At 60.7% G+C, this 23,637-nt stretch overlaps 1 protein-coding gene across 10 annotated transcripts in view; it reads left to right on the forward strand.

Moving 5' to 3' along the window:
- Window positions 1–20,290, forward strand: part of SARDH (sarcosine dehydrogenase) — a 60,459-nt gene extending 40,169 nt beyond the window's left edge. For 7 of the 10 annotated variants that reach the window (XM_086324198.1, XM_086324202.1, XM_086324199.1 and 4 more), the window contains 5 exons: window positions 2,351–2,444; window positions 15,096–15,258; window positions 15,771–15,939; window positions 18,107–18,242; window positions 19,007–20,290. In XM_086324198.1, the coding sequence (XP_086180324.1) occupies window positions 2,351–2,444; window positions 15,096–15,258; window positions 15,771–15,939; window positions 18,107–18,242; window positions 19,007–19,132 (688 nt within the window). In that variant the 3' untranslated portion in view covers window positions 19,133–20,290. Of the gene's footprint in view, window positions 1–2,350; window positions 2,445–6,220; window positions 6,350–15,095; window positions 15,259–15,770; window positions 15,940–18,106; window positions 18,243–19,006 lie in introns of those variants that run through there. The other 3 variants (XR_015136077.1, XR_015136078.1, XM_086324205.1) reach the window with 3 other exon arrangements.
- Window positions 20,291–23,637: the final 3,347 nt, after the last annotated feature.

The raw sequence follows: 23,637 nt of genomic DNA on the forward strand, positions 1-23,637 counted from the left end.
GAGGGGAGGACAGGAATGGGGCGTGTGGAGAGAGGGTGAGCATGCCGGCCGCAGCAGGAGAACCAGGATGCTGGGATTCTGCAGAAAGATGCATGGACCACGCTTGCCCTGGCCCGGCTCGGGGAAGCGCCCTGTTCTGCAGGTGGGGGTCTGCATTTCTCCCCTGGGTGAGCTGATGTCCGCATCTCTAGGCTGAATGGGGATGGGGGGGGTGGTCCTGGACTCCTGAGCGCTAGGCGGTCCTTGGAAGCTTCATTGCCATGTCGACCTTGGGGAGGGACTGGGTTATTTCTGGTGTGGTGGGGGGGTGAGTGGGCAGGGGAGGGAGGGGGCACCAGACAGACTGATCAAGGCGCGGCCCGCGGGGACAGGCCAGCTCTCCCAGCCTCATTATAAGCTGCTCCAGGAAGGTGGTGAGTGACAGTTGCCAGGGCAGGAAGACGAGCTCCCCTCCTCCTGGCGATTTCTTAACTTTCTCCTCCAAGCTGTCCTCGCTCCTTCAAAAATAACCCAAAGTTTCTTGTATGAATAATAATGTCACCAGCGCCGCTGATACGGGCTGAACTTTCTGAGCTGTTGCGTGGGAAGCGTGTCGTGGCACCTGGACCATGGGACGTGCTGGATGGCCTGCAACCAGTGGCACTTTCAGGAGACAGTTCAGAATTGATGGCCCAGAACGGTAGCCTCTAAGCCATACGTGCCAGCAAGGCCTTGAAAGGTGGCCGGCGAGACAGAATTTTTTTAATTAACCGAAGCTCAGGAGACCACTCGTGGCTGGTGGAGACAGCCTGGTGGGCGGTGGTCGCTGTTGCGTGGTTAATACCCAGGTGCTCGGCTCGGGGCCTCTGGCTGACGCCTGCCCCGCGGTCCTCACAAGGCAACGAGAGGGCCCAGCACCAGGTCGGGGGACAGTAAGCCTGAACCTGGTCTCCGCCCAGAGCCGGTGCCCTCTGGTGCCACCTGCTGCCCACTGGGGGACGGACAGCCTCTCACACCCTGGCCTGTGCCCTGCAGACCTGCGTGCCCAGGCTGGTGCCCGACTGGGGGCCCCCGGCCCTGCTGAGCCCCAGCTCCAGCTCCTTCCTCCTTCCCCGTGGGGCAGACCCCACCGCCCAGGGCTGCAGTGTAGACAGGCTTCTTGAGGACCGAGTGTGCTTCCTCCAGGGGCAGGCATGCGTGGGTGCCGGGATGTTACATAAGGATCCTGACACATTGCAGCGGGCCGGGCACCTCGGGCCAGCGTGGGCAGGCAGCTGCCAGCACCCTGGGGGGCGGGGATCATCAGGGTCGGAAGTGTTTCTGGGCACTGGCTGGGACCCTGCAAGGCAGAAATGGGGGTGGGTGGGAACTGTTTCCTGCCGATGGGGAGCTGGCCCAGCGGTGCAAAGTCAGCCCACCTTCAATCAGTCCCATTTACCAAGTGCCCTTTCTGTGCCAGGCATGTCTGCAGAGGGGCCGCTGTCAGCACGGAGCTCCCAGTTCAGTGGGGCAGGTTTGCAACCATGAGAGGTGCCCTGGTGGGAGACGTTTCAGGGCCACGGGCTCAGGCCAGGGGCGTTGAGGGGGGACTTGACCCAGACTCAGGGAATCCGGGAGGGCTTCTTGTAGGAGGTGACAGATGAGCCAAGACCTGAAGGATGACGGAAGATTCAACAGGGGCTGGGACGCCTGGAGGGAATGTGCATGGTGCAAGAGTGAGCTCAGGCTGGCAGGGAGGGAGGCGAGAAGCAAGGCACCCCAGAGGTGAGGGTTTCCATGGACACTGGAAGGTCTCAGGCGAAGTATCAAGCGTGAGGTTCAGACTCTTCCGGGCACAGCCGGGCAGAGGGGCGAGGAAAGGGGCCCCTGCCCTTGGGGGGCTTTGGCAGGTCGGGCGTTAACTGGTTAGACAGCTGCCCCAGGCCTGGGTTCCCCATCTGAGAAAGGAGAGCCAGGGCTTGGCTATTTCTGCCACTGTTTCCGATGAAGGTGCCTTTTTTTTTTTTTTTTTTTTTGATAAATTGTTTTGGCCATGGTGCCTGGTGTTTGAGGTCTCAGCTCCCCCACTGGGGATCAAACCCACGGCCCTGCAGTGTAAGAACAGAGTCTTAGCTGACGTTACTCTGCAGTCTTAGCTGGGTGGCCAGGGGAGTCCCGAACGTGCCTTTCTCGTATGACTGGACTTCTGCACGTCTCTACCTTGGTGTGTTTTATTAAGAGCACGTTTGTTCTCGGTCTGCCCCGTGAGGACAGGACCTCAGCCTGACCACCGCGGTGCCCTCAGAGCCCTCCCAGCCCAGGGTGCGCACCCAGGTGGGCTTGGCAGGTGTTTCTTGCCCTACTGACTGACCAGCCTTGTCCTTGCTCACAGCCGGGCCATTCTCCAGGAGCTGCTGGAGGCCGACCTGAGCGACGACGCCTTCCCCTTCTCCACCCACAAGCTGGTGAGAGCCGCCGGGCACCTGGTAGGTAGCAGCTACCCATGGGCCCCCGGACTGGGGTGGCAGCAGCAACGTGCTCCGGGGCCAAACCCGGGGTGGGGGGATCTCGTGCCCTTGGGCAGGGTTCTGGAACTCCCTGGGCCCGGCTTCCCTGCAGTAAAGTGGGGGTCCAGACGGTCATGCCTGCCAGCTTTCAGGGCCTCAGAGGAGGAGTGGGGGTCCAAGGTGGTGTCTGGCACACGCAGGGGCCCAGTCCCAAGCTTCTGCCTTGGCCTTGCTGCCAGTGCGGCTGCCCCCCATGTCCACTCCTCGGGTATGGGGCACACCTTCCCGGGTCAGTGCATTTCCTGCGCCTTCTTGCAGGGCTCGGGGCTGCAGACAGCAGTCATTTCTGCTGTTCCCAAGGCCTGCGTGTGCTGAGCATGTCCAGGTCTTCCTGGACTGTCCCCCCTCCCCTGGCACCATGGGAGGGGGCAGGGACTGCTCGGGGTGCCCTGCCAGGCCCCTGGGCAGCACCCTTGCCCGTCAACCAGCCCAGAAAGTCGGGTCCCGGGGCCGGAAGCTTCTGAGACTGTGGGCGGCTCCAGCGGACCCGCCGCCCTCTGAGCCCCTGGGCCAGGCCCCAGGTCCAGCTCTGGTCAGCGCGTCCTGCTCTAGGGCTTTGGTTTCCTTTTTGGAAAATAAGTGTCATGATTTCCACTCTGACTTCTTGGGGCCGAGGTGAGGAGCAGGCGGTCAAAGTAACATCAGCCGCTGTCAGCCAAGGGCTCGCACGGCTCCGGCTTCATCCTCCTGGCAGCGTGGAAGGTTCTATCAGGGCTTCTGAGCCCTGCGCGATCAACGATGCTGTGGAGCAGATATTCGGGGCGAGGGGCTTAGCAGCATGTGAAACAGCAGGCCTGGCCTGCAGCCCCTGGACGCCAGGAGCACCCCAGATGTGACAACCCAAAGCATGCCCAGGCATGACCACAGGTTCCCAGGGCAGGAGCCCCGTGGGGGGCCGCACTGCCCCGTGACCGCCCAGTTAGCAGGCGTGCAGGCACCCTGGAGGTGGTCGTGGCCACGTGCGTTGAACAAGGTCTTCCAGCAGTTCCCGATGTAGGAAACGTTACTGCCAGGGCAGGTGCTTTCCCAACCTGAGCTCAGAGGAGTCGGATGGACTGCCCAGGCCCCCCAGCTAACGGAACATAAAAAACCTCGTGACTATGTGTCAGTAACACAGACAAGGCTGTGAGGAGGGAGGGGTGGACAGACAGCCGGATTTGAGGGCACCCCCACTTTTACTCTCCTTGTGTTCATCTGGGGAGGCGCCGAGGAAGGTTCCAGATCCTGGCCTGCAGAGGGGCGGGAGGTCACGCAGTCTGGTCCTGTTAGCAAGTAAACAGTGTCTCGCTGACGTCAGCAAGGAGGCTGCCAGGAGGAGGCAGATAAAGGCGGCTCTGCTCTGCCTGCGCTCTTGGAGGCCGCGCTGGGGCAGGAAGCGGGGCTGTGTCTGTCTCGCTCGCTTCCTGCCTCCTTGGCGCAGCGCTGCCTGCCAGGACCAGAGAGGGTGTGCGTCTTGAGAGCACAGCACAGCTCCACCCAGGCCACTGTGGCCGCTGGCCTGCCTGAGGGCAGCTTGGGCCCTCTCGGCACCCCCGAGGGGGTGGTCTGTGCAGTGCCCTCCAGTCAGGAGTAGGGGTTCTGACTTGTGATGTGGGGCGGAGGGCAGCTAGCGTGGCTCAGCCTGTGTGTGGTTTGGGGGTTCGTGTGGGAGAAGAGCAGATGGGAAGGCCGCCCCTCCAGCCGAGGGCCACTCCAGGGAGGCGCTGGGGACTTGGGCTGGGACAACGGGCTCCAGCTGCCTCCCCACACCCATCCTGGGGGCCGGGGGCGGCCCTCCCTGGCCCCGCTGCCTCCCCAGGCCTGGCCCATGGCTGTCTGGCTGCACCTTGGCCTCTGGGGCCTGGGACCCGGGTTTGGCCAGGGCACGGGCCAGGAGAAGCAGAGGCCAGACTGCAGGGTGAAGCCCGGCCCGGGATGACAGGCACAAGGTGGGGGCCACGGGGTGCTCGGGGGCAGAGGTGGGGCGCAGGAAGGTCGCAGGCTGCTTCTCCCCACTGCCCCCCTCAGCTGGCTCAGCGGTTCTGTGGCAAGCACCGCGTTGCTCGCCTCTGTTTCCAGCTGCTGTGCAGGGCCGGGGTGCAGAGCTCATCCTGGCGGGACCCCCTTGGGCGCCGCCCTTGACCTCGCTGAGCCTGCCCTTTCTCGCCGGCCACAGAGTCTGGCTGAAGAGTTGATGGGCGTCAGTGTTTCGCTGTAAATACTGGGAACATTTGTAAGACAAGAGCAAGTTAACGAAAACCCCTCCAGTTCCACCGGAGAGAAAGCCCGAGGTGACCAGTGTTTCCTTCCGCCTTCTGTCCCTGATCTCTGCCTGTAAATTCTAAAACAGAAGCAGGATCATCCCGTAAACTGTACACAGTTCGTGCACTCGGCTTCTCTCAGGACATTGCTGGGATGGGTTTCTTGTTCCTTGAAATACCGCCTGAGGTTGAAATACTGCGTTACCCACTCCAGCACCGTACGCAGGACACTTGGTCAGGCCACTTCTTCGCCTTGGCATTGCTCTGTGACGGGCTCCCTGTGACGGCGGGCCTGTTAGGACTTTGGTTATTGGCCTTGGACACGTGGCTCAGAGCCAGGGCCCAGAAGCAGAGGTGCCCCAGGGCCACGGCCCCAGCCCTCCGGCCGCACAGCAGCTCTGCAGGACTCGCTGCCTCCCCTTTGGGGGAGGGGCAGGCACTACCCAGGTGCGCCAGCCCACCAGCTCACACTCGGCCGGCATGCAAGCCCAGCTGAGCTCTGGCATTCCCTTCTAAACCTCCGGGTCTCTCCCAGTGCTGAGCCGCAGCTGCCCCTGCAGTTAGTCCTGGGCATGTTGGCTGGGAGCCTACCACATCAGGGGCTCGTTGAGCTCACAGCCTGGCTGGGCTTGGGGGCGGGAAGGATGCTGCAGCCCCAGCACAGCCTGCACTGGCCCTGAGACCTGGGTGGAGAGAGGTCGCAGCACCTACCGCAAGCCGACATGCAGTGAGGGGGTCCTGGGAGCACGTGTACGGGGGGATTCCAGTCTTGCCTTGGTGACTGCACCTCCCCCTGCGGCCCCGCTGGTGGGGCTCTGACTCCGCAGTGTCGATGTTATGACCTCACAGTGGCCGGGGCCACAAGTTCCCAGATGGTCCCAGCGGGCAGCGTGAAGGCCTCCCCGTCCACCGCTTGCACGAGGGCGCCCAGCAGGACGCAGGCTGCAGGAGCTGGGCTGGCTGCTGACCCTACCCCGGGACCCCCTTCTGGGGTCAGTTTCCCCATCTGTCACACAGTGTCTAGACAATGGCCGTCAGCATTTTTGAGCCGTCCTGGAAGTCTGTCCAGACGTCCTGAGCACTCTGGATCCAGGGGGAATTTCATGTTCTCCTAAATAATATCAACATGTGTTGACACCAGTTCCATCAGTGTTGAGATGCTGGGGCTGGAGTTCAGGGCCAAGTCTTTATGGGAGATAATTGGTCACCAGCCAACCAGCTGCGGGAGAGGAATGTGTGTGTCTGAGTCATCGGCCAGACCTCCAGGTCACAAGGGACATGCGGGACGATGGGGGTCAGAGCCCAGAACCACAGATCCCGCCAAGGGTGGGTGAGCGGGACCCCGCTGCTGCCCGTGAAGACCCACCGTCACGGCAGCCGCGCGGGTGGGCCACCGAGGCTGAGCAGTGCCGTCAGTCGCAGTGTCCTAAGCAGAGCGGGGCCGTTGTTTTGCAGCAATTCTGAGATGCTTGGATGGGCCCCAGGCTTCCAAGATCCTCGCATTCCTGTCAGAAGAACGGGGCGGGAGCTGTCCCCTCGGCTGCCAGCTGACCAGATGTCCTCAAGGCCAGCGAGGTTTCCAGTGTAGGTCCGCTCCCGGCCCTGTTCTCAGGGAAGACACAGTGTCCTCAGCCGAGGACGGGGGCCCCTCGGAAAGCAGCAGGTGCTGGGCTACAGGCTCATCTTGAGGCCACGTGATAAAGCAATTTTCTTCTGAAAATTAATTTTGGGTCAAAAGGAAATCGCATTTCTTTTCCTGACTGTGTGCATCTCACTGTTCAGATTCCATTAGTCCAGGGTGGACTGTTCTGCCCCCTGCGCGCCTCGTGCAGAGGCGGGAGGCCCGCACCTTCACGGAGCCTGGGTTGCCAACTGGGTTTTAGCCGTTGCCTGAAAAGTTGCTTTGCACAACTCGTGCAAATTCACCACAGCCCTGGAGAGACAGGGGTGTGTGTAGTCGAGAAAGACGTGGTGGCCAAGGCCACTACGCAAGGCTATCTCGGGGGGACAGTGACAGCTTTTTGCCGTCAAACTGTAAGGACAGGGTGTGGCTGGAACGAGCATGTTTCAGAGATTCTGGAGGCTCCTCCAGGGCAGAACCTTTCTTTGCAGGGATATCCGACCCTCAGTCCCTGCCCGTCTGTAGGTGCAGGTGGGGTCTTTCTGGGGGTGCCCCTTCCTGTTCACCTGCTGATCCTCAGAGATGGCCAAGTTTGTGAAGTGTGATCGGAGCGTCACAGCTTTTTTTTAAAAGATGCATCTATTTAGTTATTGTCTGTGCTGGGTCTTCGTTGCTGAGTGCAGGCTTTCTCTAGCTGCAATGAGCAGGGGCGCCTCTCTAGTTGCGGGATGCCGTCACTGCAGTGGCTGCTCGTGCTGGAGCACAGGCTCTGAGGCGCACAGGCTTTGCTGCTCTGCGGCATGTGGAATCCTCCTGGACAGGGGATGAACCCGTGCCCCCTGAATTGGCAAGCGGATTTTTAACTACTGGACCACCAGGGAAGTACCACACCTTTTACTTCTTATTATTCTCGGAAAATTGGTTTCCAGTCACTATACCCTATCACCACCACCATCACCACCACCATCACCACCACCACCATCATCACCATCACCAAAACCATCACCACCATCACCACCACCATCACCACCATCACCATCACCATCATCACCATCACCATCACCATCACCACCACCACCATCACCACCACCACCATCACCATCATCACCATCACCAAAACCATCACCACCATCACCACCACCATCACCAAAACCATCACCACCACCATCACCACCATCACCATCACCACCACCATCACCATCATCACCATCATCACCATCACCACCATCACCACCACCATCACCAAAACCATCACCACCATCACCATCATCACCATCACCAAAACCATCACCACCACCATCACCACCATCACCACCACCATCACCACCACCACCATCATCACCATCACCAAAACCATCACCACCATCACCACCACCATCACCACCACCACCATCACCATCATCACCATCACCAAAACCATCACCACCATCACCACCACCATCACCACCATCACCATCACCACCACCACCATCACCATCATCACCATCACCAAAACCATCACCACCATCACCAAAACCATCACCACCATCACCACCACCATCACCAAAACCATCACCACCGTCATCACCAAAACCATCACCACCATCACCACCACCATCACCAAAACCATCACCACCAAAACCACCACCACCATCACCACCACCATCACCAAAACCATCACCACCATCACCATCATCACCATCACCAAAACCATCACCACCATCACCATCATCACCATCACCAAAACCATCACCACCAAAACCACCGCCACCATCACCACCACCGCCATCACCACCACCACCATCACCACCATCACCATCACCACCACCACCATCACCAGAACCACCTTCACCAGAACCACCAGCATGCCTGCACGCAGCCATCTGGACCAGACTGCAGGGAGAAATTGCACACTGATGTAGAAGGATGTTTTTGGAGTCAAGAGTGTCTTGGGTTGTTCAGAGGATTTGAAAATGAAGCTCCTTTAAGCCTTACTGCCAGCTGAATTCCTCACTTGTGTGTGGGTTCGGGGCCCCAGGCCCCTGCAGAAGGCTGCACGTGCTCAGACCCCTGTCTATCCCTTGCCTTGGGGGCCCCTAGGATCCTCATTTATTTAAAGGGATGACTAAGTTTGGATGACGTGCCTGGTGAGTCAGGGGTGCTGTTATACAACCAAACTCCCCGGAAGCATGTGAAACACCCATGAGCTAATGTGATTTGAGACAGTTGGACACGCTGGCTTGTGCCTGGTGTCTGTGGACACATCTGCTCAAGCCCTCTCATGGTGTCTGTCCAGAGAGGCGGCCCCAGGCTGGTTCTGATGTCGCCCGTGGCCAGAGCACCCATCCCACGGGAGCCACGTGGACTGTCCTGCCTGGGGCGCCCATGTGGCCTTTGATCCAAGCCAGGATGGGGACCCAGCACCACCTCCTCATAACACCCCCTCCATTCCCGTGCCTCCCCATGGAGAGCTGGCAGGAATTTCAGGAAGCCCCCAAATCCATCTTGCTGAAACCTGAGTGTATTCATTGCCCCCAAAATAATCCAGTGAGTCAGTCGAGGGTAGGGAGGGAGTGTGGAGAGCTTACGGCGTGGAGTGCCTGCTCTGACTTACTGGCTGTGAGTCCTCTGAGCGTGCTGGAAAGTGCTCCTTCCAGCTCGTGAGAGCTGATGGCTAAAGCTGGAGGAAAATTGGCAGGTGATGGCTAAACTACTGGCAGCTTGAAATCAACCATGGTAGGACTGTTCACCCCGCAGAAAGGCGTAAATGCTGCAAAACAACCCCTGCCTCCTGAGAGCTGGTTGTCAAGCATCTTCCAAAACATCACGGGGCCTCGGGCAGATGGCCTGACCTCCCTGAGCTCCAGCTTCCTCATCTGTAAAATGCACGTGCCAGCAGCACCCGCCTTGCCAGGCAGCCAGGGGCCCTGGACTGACAGTTTTGTTGACTGCGCCCAAGGCTCTGTGAACCCTATTCCCACCAGGATTTGCAGAAGCAGACTCAGAGGGATGTCAGTCAACGGGGATGCGACGTTTGTGACTCAGATTTAAACCTTGTAGGTACGTGGCACCCAGCCCACGCTCCCAGCCACCAGGGTGCCTGCTCTGGGAGGGGCGGCTGGCCCTTACTGCCCTGTGTCAGGTGTGAATCCCACCCTGAGGAGGACTGAGGAGGGTCCAGATCCTGGGGTGATGCGGGGGCCCCTGGGGATGCTGGAACACAGGCGTTTGTGGAAAGCGTGGCTAGAAGCTTCGTCTTGCTGGGTTTGCCACCTTTGTCTGGGGCAGGTGACCCCGTGTGGAATGACGGACGTTACTGACCACCCACTGTGTGCAGAGCCCGGGGACTGGGGGGCTCAGAGGCATCTGATTCCCGTGTTCTGGATTCCAACCTTGTCCTTACAAGGCAGATAAGCTTTAAGCCTGCTGCAGCCGAGGCTGATGCAGACACAGCTCTGTCCGCGTGGGGAGAGCGCTCCCTCACCGCGCCTTGCTGACACCGCAGGTGCCGCCTAGAATGAAGCGGGTGACGGGCAGCGGGGAGAATCTTCTCTCACCAGACGAGACCCGTAGCATCCCACGTTAACTCCCTCCAGGGCTTCGCAGGCCCTGGGTGGAGGGGTCTGAAACACAGAATCTCCCTAAAGGAGGGCTTGTTGTTGCTCAGTCACTAAGTCGTGTCCGACTCTGCGTCTCCATGGACTGCAGCATGCCAGGCTCCCCTGTCCTTTACTAACTCCTGGAGTTTTCTCAAATGCATGTCCATTACATCCGTGATGCTATCTAATCATCTCATCCTCTGCCACCCTCTTCTCCTTTGGCCTTCAAGCTTTCCCAGCCTCAGGGTCTTTTCCAGTGAGTCGGCTCTTCGTGTCAGGTGGCCGAAGTACTGGAGCTTCAGCTTCAACATCAGTCCTTCCAGTGAGGAGAAGGTCTCTGAGCAAATTCAGACTGGAGAAGAGCCGCACAGCAGGAGAGCTGCTCACGCAGATGTTTGGGGCTTGACGGGTTTGCCTCCCCACCCCCAGCATTGAGCGGTCCCTTTTCATCGAGCGGTCCCATTGCATCTCTGTCCCCCAGCCCAGGACTCTGCGCCTCGCAGGGGGCTCCTGCTAGCTTTAGAAGCGGTTCCTTCCTCTGTGGGTCACCCAGCAGAACCACGCCGGCCGCTGGAAAGATGGGCCCTGGCCAAGCCCTGGTGATTCCTGAGTGGTCCCTGAGCTGAGCCAAGCAGAGAAGGACCTTGCTCCCAGCAGGACCTCACACAAGGCCCTGCTCCAGCTGCTTATTGGCTGCTGCTGCCCGGGAGGTACAAGACCAGAGCAGCTCCTTGTTCCACCCTTCAGTTCTTTTGCATATACACCCAGACGTGGGATGCTGGACATATGGTAGTTCTATTTTTAGTTTTTCGAGGAATCACCATACTGTTTCTCCTAACAGTTGCACCATTTTGCATTCCCCCAACTGCGCCCAAGGGTTCCAATTCCTTCATATTCCTGCCAGCTCTGATTATTTTCTGTTTTCTTTGAAATGCTGATGGCTTAGAAGTCGTATCTCATTGTGGTTTTGATTGACGTTTCTCTACTGTTTAGCGACACTGACCATCTTTTCATATGCTTGTTGGCCATTCGTAGATTTTTGGTAAAATGTCAAGTTCTTAACTCATTTCTTAATCGGGTTGTTTTGTTGTTGTTGAATTGTAGATGTTCTTTATATATTCTGGATGTTAACCCCTCATCAGACACATGACTTTCGAATGTTTTCTCCCATTCTGTAGGTTTTCACTGGTGGCCACAGCCACCACTTTTCACTGGTGGCTGTATCCTTTGAAGCACAGAGGTTTTTAGATTTGCTGGAGTGCCATTTAGCTCTTTGTGCTCTTTGTTCCTTTGCCTCTGGTATCTTATCTGGGAATCACTGCCGAGTCCAGAGTCACGAAGCTCGCCTTTGTGTTGTCTGCGGGCTCGCATCTGGGCTCTGATTCGGTCTGAGTTCGGGCGTGTATGTCCTGTGCATGGTATATGAGAAGGCTCAGTGTGCCGATCGTTGTCCTTTCCCGGTGGAATAGTCACGGCGTGTGTGCGTGTGTGCACGCTCAGTCGTGTCCGACTCTCTGCGGCCCCATGGACTGCAGCCTGCCAGGCTCCAATATCCGTGGGATTTTCCCAGGCAAGAATAGTGGAGTGGGTTGCCATTTCTTCCTCCAGGGGATCTTGCCCACTCAGGGAGTGAACTTGCGTTTCCTGCATTGGCAGGCAGACTCTTTACTGCTGAGCTGCCGGGGAAGGCCCAGCGGCCTTGGGCCCCTTGTTCAAGGTCACTAGGCGTTTCCTGAGGGTTTATGTCTGGGCTCTCGTCTCTATTCCATTTGTCCGTTTGATTTTATGGCAGCAGCGCACTGTTTCGATTGTGGCAGCTTTGTGATGAGTTTTGAAATGAGGAAGTGAGTCTTTTGCCGTGTTCTTTTCCAAGATTGTTTGGCTATTCGAGGTCACCCGTGTAACTGTTAGGGTGAAATTTTCTATTTCTGCAAAAAAAAAAAAAGCCACTAGGATTTTGACAGAGAGTGTATTGAATCTGTAGATCTCTTTGGGTAATATCGGTATCTTGGTGATATTCAGTCTTCCAGTCCACAAACAAAAGAGTTGTCTTTCCATTTGTCTCCTTCGTTTCTCTTGGCAGTGCTTTGCAGTTCTCAGCACGCAAGTCTTCCACCTCCGTGGTTAGGTTTATTCCTAAGTATTTTATTCTTTTTGGTGTGACTGTAAATGGAATTTTTTCTAATTTCCTTTTCAGATGGTCTATTGTTAGAGTATAGAAATGCAGCTGACTTTTGAGTGTTGATGTGGTACCCTGCAACCTTGCTGACTTGGTTCGTTGGTTTTAACACTATCAGGGGAGTCCTGGGGTCATAAAAGGGTTTAAACAAAACCTGGTTTAAGGCCTTTCCTTATGACCTTCTGCATCTCTGTGGCCCAGCCCACTGCCCATGGTTCCCAGAGCAGGGCGGGGCTATTTTGCAGAGGGTTTGCCTCAGTTTGGGGCTCACTTTTGAAGCTGGTCCAAGCTGATGCTGACTGGCAGACCACAGTACCAGGCACCTGCCTTCCATGAGCCTGATGCTCACCCCCGTTTATCAGACGTGGGCATGGAGGCTGGAGGAGGCCCACCCGTGGGTCAGGCTGATTCTGAGCCCAAGTTCCAGATGCACTCATTCTCAGCCTGTCCCTTCAATATGCGTCCCCTCTCAGAAGACCCCAGGGCTCGCCTAAATCCACGGCTTCAGTGGAGAAAAGTGCAAGGTGTCTCGAGAGCCAGTGATGCTGGCGACTTAGAAAGTCACTAGGAATCCCCAAGCCCTTCCCCTCGCTTTGCCGGGAAGCAGAGCTTTGGCCCTCTGCACCTGTCTCCCCACTCCGTCCGGGAAGTATTTATTCAGCCCCCTGCATGCCGGGCTTGCCCACAGGGCTGTAATGGAGAGCACGCTGGCCAGCCTCTCAGCCTCGTTTGATTCCTGGGAGCTGGGGAAGGGCCCAGGTCGCTCCATCCCACCCCTGAATTCACTCGAGAGCCTGGCTTAACTGGGGGAGGGAGTGTGTCTGACAAGACCCGCAGTCCTGGGCCCATTGATGGGTGAGCTTTGAAATTTATTTTTTTCCCGTTTGAAATGAGATTGGCTTTGAGCCCCAAGCTCCTCCGTGGTCTGCCTAAAATTAGAACCCCGTTGACAAGGCAGTCTTTGTCAGGGGCCCACGGCTTGCACCAGGGGAGCAGGGAAACGTCAACAGTATGTTTTCTGTGTCAATTCTGAGTTTTTTGAGAGGCCCCGGGCAAATGGCAGCTCAGAGCAAATGTGTGCCTTTCAAAAGCTTTCTGAATCCAGCCCTCCCAGCGGCTGTGATTTCAAGTCATTCGGGAGAGTGGGCCGGCTCTCCGTCCGCTGACCTTATCGCTGCGGGAGCTGTCCCGGGCAGCCCCTCAGGCTCAGAGCAGTGATGGGATCGGGTCCTCTGCCTCCGGGAGCGCTGAGGCCTGCTGTGGCCTCCCTGTCCCTTCTGTGACCTGGACAGGGCCGTGCCCGGCCCCGCACACGGAGACACTGGGCGTTCAAGGGTTTGCCTGCAGGCTGGAAGCAGACGCCAGGAGCTGGGTGTGCAAGCGACCTGGCCCCAACCAGCCAGGCAGGAAAAGCCAGGCTGCTGGGCCAGGCGTCACCTGTCCTGCTCGTGGCCTCCACATGGCTGCTGGCGCGGGACACAGGCTGACGGACACGCTTGCCCGGAGACCAGCTGTCCCCGCGTCAGCACTGTGTGTGCGCGGCCGGTGGGCTGTCTCTGGAGCCCCTGTTTCCGCATCATCCCCTAGAAAGTTTTTGCAGTGATGTCTACAAAAAGCAGGCCTGGGGGTGCTCCATGAACAGCACCATCCCTTCTGTGGGGTTTGGGGGCCCACGGTCCCTTTCCTGGCCTGTGAGCTCAGCGCTGGGCAGTGCTTTTGTGGCCCAGCGTTGGCAGCCGGTTGGCGAGGCCCTCCCGGCCTCAGCCGCCAGCCTTCTTGCCTGCCCCCTGCCCCCGACAACACCCACAGCCGCTCCTGCTCCGTGGTTTTGCACCACTCTGCTGCTTGTCTGGAAGGCCTGTCCATGACAGCAAACCCTGCACAAGATCCCAGCTTGGCCTATGCCTGCCTCAGGGTCCTTCCACCTGCCTGCCCTGGGGCCTGCTTGGGCATCTGGCTGTGTCCTTCCAAGACTCAAGGCCTGGGGGGCAGAGGCTGTGTCTGTCTTCAGATCCTAGCTCTTGGCCGAGGCCCGCCGGGGTTGGGGGTGACCAGGACACTCGCCTGATGCCCAGCTGCCCCCTCCCGCTGCCCTTGAATGTGCTAAGCGCAGCCGCCGCGACTCATGAGTTGTGTGGCTGACTCCCCATCCTTACTCGAGGACAGCCCCTCAGAGCTTCCTAAGCCGGACAAAGCCAGGCTCCCGACCACATTTAGAGGCCAAAGAGAGGCCAAGAGTCTTGCCCAAGGTCACCGCAGTGATTGAACGGTGGCCCCCTAAAAAGACATCACCCCTGGGCTGGGAACGGGACCTTGGAATCAGGGGCTTTGCTGATTCGATGCCCGTGAGGATCCCGGGATGAGAGCACCCTGGTAGGGGGGCTCCGCCCAGCAGCCAGTGTCCTGATGAGAGACAGGGAGATACAGACACGGAGGAGACGGAGGCCAAGGCCAGCGTGACGCACCCATGTCAGCAGAGCCTGGACCGCCAGGAGACGGAAGGGGCAGGAGGGACCTGCCAAGGCCAGCGTGACGCATCCATGTCAGCAGAGCCTGGACCGCCAGGAGACGGAAGGGGCAGGAGGGACCTGCCCCAGAGCCTCCAGAGGAAGCACAGCCCTGCCCACACCCTGGTTTTGGACTTCGGGCCTTAGACCTGGCAGAGAGCTCACTTCCGTGGTCCTCTTCCCCTGGCTACCGAGGCCCCAGGACACTCCTATAGTCATTTAGGAGACGAGCTGTGGCCTGGGAACCACATGTCCACTTCCACTCCCAACGACAACATCTCTTAATTTCAAAGATTTCCAGAGCACTCCTTAGGACTCTCACTGGCAGGCCCCATTTCTTGGCGACCTGTGGCCTGGGCCCAGGCCTGGCTCTTAGTGGTGGCGGTAGGAAGTGTCCACCCATCGGTGGTAGCTGGGCCAGGTCTGAGCTGTGCCTCGTCCCCAGGTCCGGGCTGTGAGGCTGTCCTTTGTGGGGGAGCTGGGCTGGGAGCTGCACGCCCCGAGGCCGTCCTGCCTGCCCGTGTACCAGGCCCTGATGACCGCGGGGGCCAAGCACGGCCTCGTCAATGCCGGCTACCGGGCCATCGACTCACTGAGCATCGAGAAAGGTGTGTGTGGGGCCTGGACCACAGTGGGGGCGCTGAGCCACAGCGTGGCTGCCCCGTCCCCCCACACGGACTGTTTCCCCAAACCCCCTTTGTTGCACTTGTACCAGGGCCTGGGGACGGTCAGAGATCCCAGCACTCTTGGGGGGCGGGGGCAGGTATCTCCCAGGGGGAGGGGGCCCAGAGCCAGACTTGGATTCAGTGCTGAGATTCCCAGAGAGAGCTGAAGACCATCAGAGCATGAGAGGGGCCCTCCAAGCTGCCTGGCTTCCCACTGCCCCCTACCCAGGGCCTCCAGCCTGATGGCAGAGATGTGCGGCGATGCTGCTGGGGGTGGTCTAACTCCGGGGCTCAGCCAGGGCGCCTCCTGTGACTGAGGATGCTCCCAGCCCCCAGAAACCCCGGGTCATGGAGGGTCTAGGCTGAGGGTGTGACCGGGGGCGGGCATCCCCCGGGGCATCTTCTGAAGTTCCCGCCCCCGCTGGACAGTGACCCCGTGGCCTCCCCCACTCCAGGCTACCGGCACTGGCACGCCGACCTCCGGGCTGATGACAGCCCGCTGGAGGCAGGCTTGGCCTTCACCTGCAAGCTCAAGTCCTCCGTCCCCTTCCTGGGGCGCAAGGCCCTGGAGAAGCAGCGGGCCGAGGGCCTCCGCCGGCGCCTGGTGGGCTTCACTGTGGACGAGTGAGTACCGCTGGGCCTGGGGCCCCCGGGAGTGGGGAGCGGCTGTGCAGACGCGTGGGACGGTGCTTCTGGGCTCCCGCTGCCCCCGCAGGCCAGGCACCCTCTCCCGGAGCGCGCATCACAGCCCCCGACAGGGAGGAGACTGGGACCTGCGGGGCAGGGCTGGGTCCACAGCAGGCCCGACTCGGAAGCCGGGGCTGCAACTCAGATCCCACCAGGGCCAGGCAGGGGGCAAACCGGGCGCGGGCTGGTGGCGGTCAGCAGGGAGCGGGCAGGGCAGCCCTCGGCAAACACAGGTTTCGTTTCACTTTATTTATTTTGGCTGCACCACGTGGCTTGCAGGATCTTAGTTCCCCACCTAGGGACTGAACTCGTGCCCTTGGCAGTGAAAGCTGCGAGTCCTAACCACTGGGCGGCTGGGAAGTTCCTCCGAACACGTGTTCTGAAAAGGGAAGGCCCTGCCCAGCCAAGTGGGCTTTGCGGGGGGCTCCGGCCGAGGACCCCGATCTGGCTGCCTGTCAGGGTGCTGCCATCGCCCCCCGTGTCCTGGTCAGAGCATCCCCACAGCCCGGGAGGGGCCCCCGTGGAGGAAGGGGCCAGGCTGGGGCCAGCAGCCCCATCGACAGAGGAGACCACAGGGGCCCAGGGACAGAGCGATTCTCACCCAGGCCCGTGGCCAGGGTGGAAGGAAGCCCCGTGCGGGGCCGATCTCTTCTCCCCCGCCTGCCCCGCCCCCACCTCTCCCCCACCCCACCTCCCCGGCAGCTCTGAGCACGTCGCCCTTACGTGCTGGGAGCTGAGCCTGCACAGGCCCCAGGGCCCTGGTCTGGTGTTGGAGGACGTGGGTGGGGTGATGAGGAACTGGGTAGCAGCCGTCCCCAGGGCAGCGGGCGTCTCTGAGTCTCGTTGGTTTGGGGCCGACAGCTGATGCCAGCGGTGCCCTTTCTCCCAGATTCGGCGCTTTCAAAGGAAGCGTTGAGGCTGCCGGGGTTGGGGGTGCAGAGTGAGCGGAGCTGGGCGTGTCGTCTCCTAGCTCCTCCCTGGGACCCCGTCGGGCTGCCCCTCTGCCTGACTACTTGTCCGCCTCCCGGGGAACACTCGGCTCTGGTTTGGGGTGCCGACAGGCCAGGGGTCCGCCGAGCCCACCTGCTGCCTGCCCTCCAGAAAGCTCCTGCTGCCTTGGAGAGCAGCGGCCACAGCCCAGCTCGTCCCTCCCCAGGGTTCCCCGCTGGGGTGCAGAATCCGCCTAGGGCCACGGCCTGGCCAGTCCCGGACCGAGGAAGGGCAGCCAGGATGCTGCTGCTTTGCCCTGGGGCCTGGGCGGGGCAGGGGCCTCGCTGAGGCTGTCTCCTCGTGTGGACACAGCACCCCCGTAGGACGGGATCGAAGGAGACAGGATGCGTTTGCAAAGCTTCCGCCACCCCACCCTCATCCTCTGCCCCCGTGGGGCCCAGATCTTGTCACCCCTGGCCTCCGAACCGGGAGGCACCCAGACCCTGTTCAGACTCTGGCTCAGTGCAAGGGTCCCCCAGTTCCGGTTACCGTAACCAGCCCAGCAGTGCCCCACACCCCATGGGGCATGGTCCTTGGCACCCACGCCAGGACCCACGGGGCCACGCGGTACTGCAGCCCTGGGGGCACCTCATCGCCAGCACCTGGCCCAGTGCCCGCGGGCATGAGGACTCGGGCAGCAGAGGGCACGCCGGCCAAGGTTTACACCAAACACTTTGGCACTGGTGTTTCTGTGGTTGCAGTTTAATCCTCTGCTCGTTTCCTATTTTAAGTTTTCAAAAATTTTACGGCGAGCATTCATATTTTATGTGTAATACAGAAAATTACTTTTAGTAAATGATACATCACACTGTCAGAAAAGGAGAGCCGTCAGATTAAAACAAGTTGTGTGACAGTTCCAAATCCGTGGGGCCTGCCTCCAGAAACATGAAAGTCGGGTCCTGGTTTTGATGTTTTCTGTCCATTTATCTGCTCGGAGCCTGAGCCCCAGCATCCTTGGGGGCCAGGTGAGGGGCACATGGGCCCCTAGCAGACCAGCCCTGAGGAGTGGAGCCTGTGGTCTGGGGGGCCTCTGTCCTTTCTCCTCAGCCAGGCGAAGTGCAGGAGTTCCCCCTCCAGGGGTTCTGGGTTCCCAGCCATCTATTGCTTCTTCCAGGAAAGTGCCCATGTTCGGGCTGGAGGCCATCTGGAGGAACGGCCAGGTGGTGGGCCATGTTCGGAGGGCTGACTTTGGATTCACCATCAATAAGACCCTGGCCTACGGCTACATCCGAGACCCCAGCGGCGGGCCGGTGAGTCCTCCCGCCCCTGCACTGCCACGGGGAGCCCTGGTCCCCCCTGGGGCTCTCCCCCACACCCTGCCTCCCTCTCTGGGTGGGCTGGGCCTGGGGGGACCGGAGGCCAATGAAGGGACTGACTGACGGGCCCTGTCTTCCCCAGGCAGACGTGGCGGCTGTTTCTATATTTTCTTTCTGACCAAATCTGACTTTGGAAGCTCCAGGCTTCTCGTGGTCAGAAAGGGGCCCTGGGCAGGGCTCACCCGCTCTGCTCCCTGGAGCTGGAGATCCTGTGTGTGTGCAAACGGTTGTGTGTGCACACATTGGTGTACACACAGGTATACCACATGTGAGCACATGTATGGGCACATGTGCACAGGCTCATTTGGGGGCTCGGCAATGAGGCCGAAGGGGCAGCCTGGTCTGCGTGTGGAATGTTTAAGCATTTTGCCCAAACCGTCATTTATAAACCCCTGAAGTCCCCCACCGGTCGCCTGCCCTCCCAGGGACCAGTGGTTACAGGGCAGGGCTTGCTGCCCAGCGGGACAGGTTCTCCCTGGTGCCAGACCTCGGCTCCGCCAGACCCTGGGGGCTCAGGTCCAGCTCAGGGGCCCGGGGACACGGAGTCCGAATGCTCAGGGCTCAGGGCAGTTCCTGGACTCAGAGGAGGTAGGGGGCGTGAGAGGGTGAGACGGCGGCCCCGTCCCGGGAGGCAGGCTGTGTGAGCCCGGCTCCCACAGGGCACCGAGTGACCGCGGCCCCTCCTCTGTGCCCACCAGGTCTCCCTGGACTTCGTGAAGAGTGGGGACTATGCCCTGGAGAGGATGGGGGTGACCCACGCTGCCCAGGCCCACCTCAAGTCTCCCTTCGACCCCGACAACAAGAGGGTGAAGGGGGTCTACTGATGGCCGCCGGCAGGGCCTCAGCTGGCCCGAGGGTCAGCAACCTGCCGCTCCAACCCACACTGCCCATTCCCAGGGACCCGCGCCGCCCTGGACGCCAGGACCCGGACCCTGGCTGGAACATGGGCTCCCTTGCCCTTCGTCGAGTGCTACTTGCCATGGCCCCCAAAGATGCAGACAGAGGGGGTGGAAAGAAGACCCAGAAGGCCCGTTCTGTGGTCACTGACAGAAGGGGGCTCTCGAGTCCACCCCCACCCCCCCCATAAAAGCCACCCGCAGTGCCTTGGGCTCAGGGACCAGCCTGTAGCCCTGGAGAGCTTCTGAAGAGGAGCTTAGGAAACGCTCGAGAAGGCCCCGTGAAAGCGGGAAGCAAAGAGCATCACCCAGTGCTCTGTCCCTGACGGGCAGGCTGTCCGTAGCGGCCTTGAGGGCTGCGGGTGTGTTTGGCAGAGGGGACCGTGTGGGATTGATTGGTGCTGTCTGCCTCGGGCACAGTAGTGATGGCGGAGAGCAGGCACGCCAGACTGGCACCGTCCCTGAGGTCAGAGTTGGCAGGATGGTCTGTTCCCAGGTCCCAGGAAGGAGGGGTGGATCCAGAAAGCGAGCTCTGCTTGTCTTCACACGGGGAAGCCCCCAGAGAGTTCCTAGCCCTGAAATTGGCTCCAGGAGCAGGGCTGGGAGGGTCTCAGCTGGGCCCCCCACACACAAGGTGCAGAAGCTCCCTCTCCTGCCCTGGTTTCCCCCGGGCCCCTCGCTCACCATGTCAGAGACGAAGGGGTGCTGCCGGGTGAGGACCTGTCAGGACCCCCTGCCCGGGGGGCCTCTGTCCTTGCTGTCTGACTCAGCTCTAGGCCTCGTCCCCCCCTCTTCCAGTCCCCAGGGGTGGCACTCTCCCTGGGCCTGGGATGAGGTGACCCCGCTGTCCCCATCCCAGGGCCTTCAGAACTGCCCATCCTCCCTGCAGGGAGCGGTGCCTGGCCCCAGCACCCAGGCAACCCCTGGGGGACGGGGCTCGAGGGGACGCGGGCAAGAAGGCGTGCGGTGACTGGGTGCAGAAAGTCCTGGTGGGCCTGGGGTTGGTTTCAGAGGCGCCATCCCACTCAGCGCCCTCTGTGGACTGGGTTGAAACGGCTCAGGCTAATAAAGTCAAGGCCACGGGAAGACGTCTGTGCTTCAGATGACCTTTGGGGAGAGAGCTGGTCCCCTCGTCAGACTGCAGCCTGGGGGCCAGGGGCCTGTCTTTCTCAAGCCTCAGGCAGAGTAGCGCCTGCAGCCCTTGCCCATAGGTGGGCCTGGGGGACCCCGAGAGGACTCTGTGGAGCCAGAAGCGGGGGGGAGCAGGCCTGCTTCCCGGACCCTGTGGTTTGGCCCCAGAACCCCGGACGGGGCCTGTGCAGCATTCATTCCACAGCCGTCCCTGGGGGCGGCTCGAGCCAAGGGGCAGTCCTGCCCAGGTTCCACCTCGACTCCTCTCTCAGGGTGCTGAGCGCGGGAACAGAAGTGTTCATACTCCCTTCCCTGCCTGTGTTTGTCCCTCTGCTGGGGAGAAATAACCCTGGGCCCCTCTGGAAACAGTACTGGCCACTGACGTGAGAGAGGTGGTCATGGGCCGCACCCCCTCAACTTACCCACCTCACCCCAAAGAGCCGCTCGGGAAGGTCTGAGCCCCAGCAAGCTTCCCCATCGCTTCGGGCTGGACCGTATCGCCCTCTCCCCTCGGAGCTGGTGACCTCAGGCCAGCCCTTCCTCACCCTAATCCGGAAGCACTCTGCTGCCTTAATTTTGGAAGGTTTTTCTGGGCAGAATGAGCACCGTGGCTCTGAGCACCACCTGGAGCTCTGCACAGGCTGGGCTGAGCGTGGCTGTTAGCAGGACACAGGAGAAGGGCCCCACCCCCCCGCCACCGACCCTCAGACTCAGCCCGCATGCGGCCAGCCATCCTGGGAGCTCTGAGCCTCTTGCAGGGACCAGGGCAGCGATGTGCCCTCTGGAGGAAAGTGGACAGACCCCCGCCTACCCAACTCTCCTGCTGGCCCCTGTCCAGCAGCCTGAGCAGGCTGTTAGGGACCATGCAGGTCCCAGGTCCCTGCACCCAGCAGGGATGGTCTGCCAGCACCTGGCCTCTGGTCTCTGCATGGCTGGCAAGGATGAGGTGCCAGCTTGCTCAGTTCCTAGATGCCTCACACTCATGGGGCTGGCCTGGGACCCATTGCCCTCCAGGTGTTAGGAGTGGTGGCAATGGCATTTGGCAAAGGAGAGGCTCTAGGGCCAGACTTGAGTGACGTGGACAGCGAGCCCGTCACGTGCAAAGGGCCTGGGGTGGGCGTGACCCGCCGTGTGCCTCGGGCAGTGTCAGCCTGGCTGGGCTTCCTCCACCCTGTCTGCAAAGGGGTTTGGGGCAGCGGGCAGGGTGCTTCGCTGCTCTGCCTCAGTCTGGGGACACCCCGGTGGAGCTTCTGCCTGCTGAGGACCCTCCCGGACCCCACAGAGGTGCCATCCAGCCCAAACAGGCCCGAGTGTTCAGCTCACCCCCACGCCACGGAACGAAGTGCTTGCCTAGGGTGGCCAGCACATCCTACCCACGTCCCTGATGGACAGGAGAGCGCTGAGCCGTCTGGCCTGGGGTCGTGCAGCATGAGCTTGGAGAGGGCCTGCCCAGCAGAAGCCCTGGGACCCGAACAAGACGCTCGCTCCTCCCAGGGTCCTCGCCTGGCTGCTCGAGCAGGAGGCAGTGGGGCATCTGGTGGGCCGTGGGGAGGAGCAGGCAGTGTGGCCAGTGGGGCACCCCTGAGCATGGCCCTGGGGCTGGGTGCGTGCAAGTCTGACCCTAGAGCCTCTCCTTTGCCAAATGCTGTTGCCACCACTCCTAACAGCTGGAGGGCAGTGGGTCCCGTGCCAGCCCCGTGAGTGTGAGGCATTTAGGAATTGAGCAAGCTGGCACCTCATCCTTGCAGCCATGCAGAGACCAGAGGCCAGGTGCCGGCAGACCGGTGCAAACGTCCTTGCTGGGTGCAGGGACCTGGGACCTGCATGGTCCCTAACATCCTGCTCAGGCTGCTGGACAGGGGCCAGCAGGAGAGTCAGGTAGGCAGGGGCCTGTCCACTTTCCTCCAGGGGCGCTGGATGGTCTTCCAGGCGGCCTTCTCGCTGCTCCCAGAGCTCAGGGGCGCGTGGCAATCCTGAGCGGCCTCAGAACGCCCAGCGTGGGCTGGTGCTGGGTCCCACCTTTGCTCCCCCTCAGCTTTATCCTTCGTCCCTCCTCATAGCCCAAGGAGCCTGCTGCCAATACGCTAGCCCCCTGCACACGGGACCTGGAGCTGCGGGTGCTGCCCCTTGGCTCCCCCGCTGGGCTCCCCCTCCAGCCCCGTGAGCCCCCCAGGCCTCTCCCAGCAGTCGGGCCCTCTCGCCTCCAGAGGAAGAAGGGACAGGATGGAAGGCCAGGGCAAAGCCTTCGTCTCCAACTGGGAGGGGATGGAGGGTGAGGGTCCCCACACAAAGGCCTCCTGAGCTGTGACGTCAGAACGGGGCAGGGCTCCCCAGGATCGGGTCTAGCGTCTTCCACTGAAGGCTCCCAAAGTCCCCCCATTAGGAGTCTGCCACAAACACCATAGTCTCTGGCCAGGGATTCACGGGACCTGGCGGGCTGCCTTCCATCCAAGAACCTCCTGAGAAAGCAGGGAAATGTGGAATGTACGCGTGAGGCTGGGTGGGCGTGGGGGAGGGGGGATACTGGAAAGACGGGAGAAAATAGAACCGTGCGTGTCCCAGGGATACCGTTGGCGGGTTTCAGCACATTTTGGAAGAGCCAGAGGGGAACGGAACGGGGCTTCTTTGCTGTAACGAGAAGCTTTGTTTTCCTCTGTAGCGGAGCCCAGAGCAGCAGGAGCCCCCAGGAAGCCTGGACTGTTTCACCTTCAGCATCACAGGGTTGGGGCGGGTGGGGGGCAGGGACTGAGAGAGCCTGTGATGGTTTGGGTCCTGAGCCTGGCCCTCCCCAGGCTTTGGGAGGCCTGTTGGGCATTTCTCGTGCTCGTACCCGGGGCGGGAAGGACCTCCCTTGGCCTGGGAGACTGGTCCTGCCCTACGTGCCTCTGTGGACAAGCCCACAGCCCTGCAGGTCCAGTTGCTCTGCCCAGTGACAGCCAGATCAGGGCCGCCGGGCCCACTGGGAGGGATCTGGGAGGGGGTGCAGGCGGCTCCCGCCCCATCAGTCTGGGGCCTGACCCTGGTGCGGAGCAGCCCGATGGGACTTTCCATGCTGGTGGACGGGCCGATATCCCAGCAATGCATACCGGAGCCCTGGCCACATGTGGCTGTGGAGCGTTTGAAATGTGGCTGCTGTGACCGAGAACCCAGATGCCTTATTTTACATCACTTTAATTTATTTACGATTACGCTTCAACAGCCACATGAGCCTAATGGCCAGTGGGCAGTGTGGCCCCGGGGCATCCTGGGGCCGGCTCAGGCCAGGCACCCCCACCTCCCAGGCTGTCTCCACACAGAGCCTG

This window comes from Bos grunniens, chromosome 11, assembly GCF_055505025.1.
Source record: "Bos grunniens cultivar Pamir isolate PY7600 chromosome 11, Bosgru_T2T1.0, whole genome shotgun sequence".
NCBI classification, from domain to species: Eukaryota; Metazoa; Chordata; class Mammalia; order Artiodactyla; family Bovidae; genus Bos; species Bos grunniens.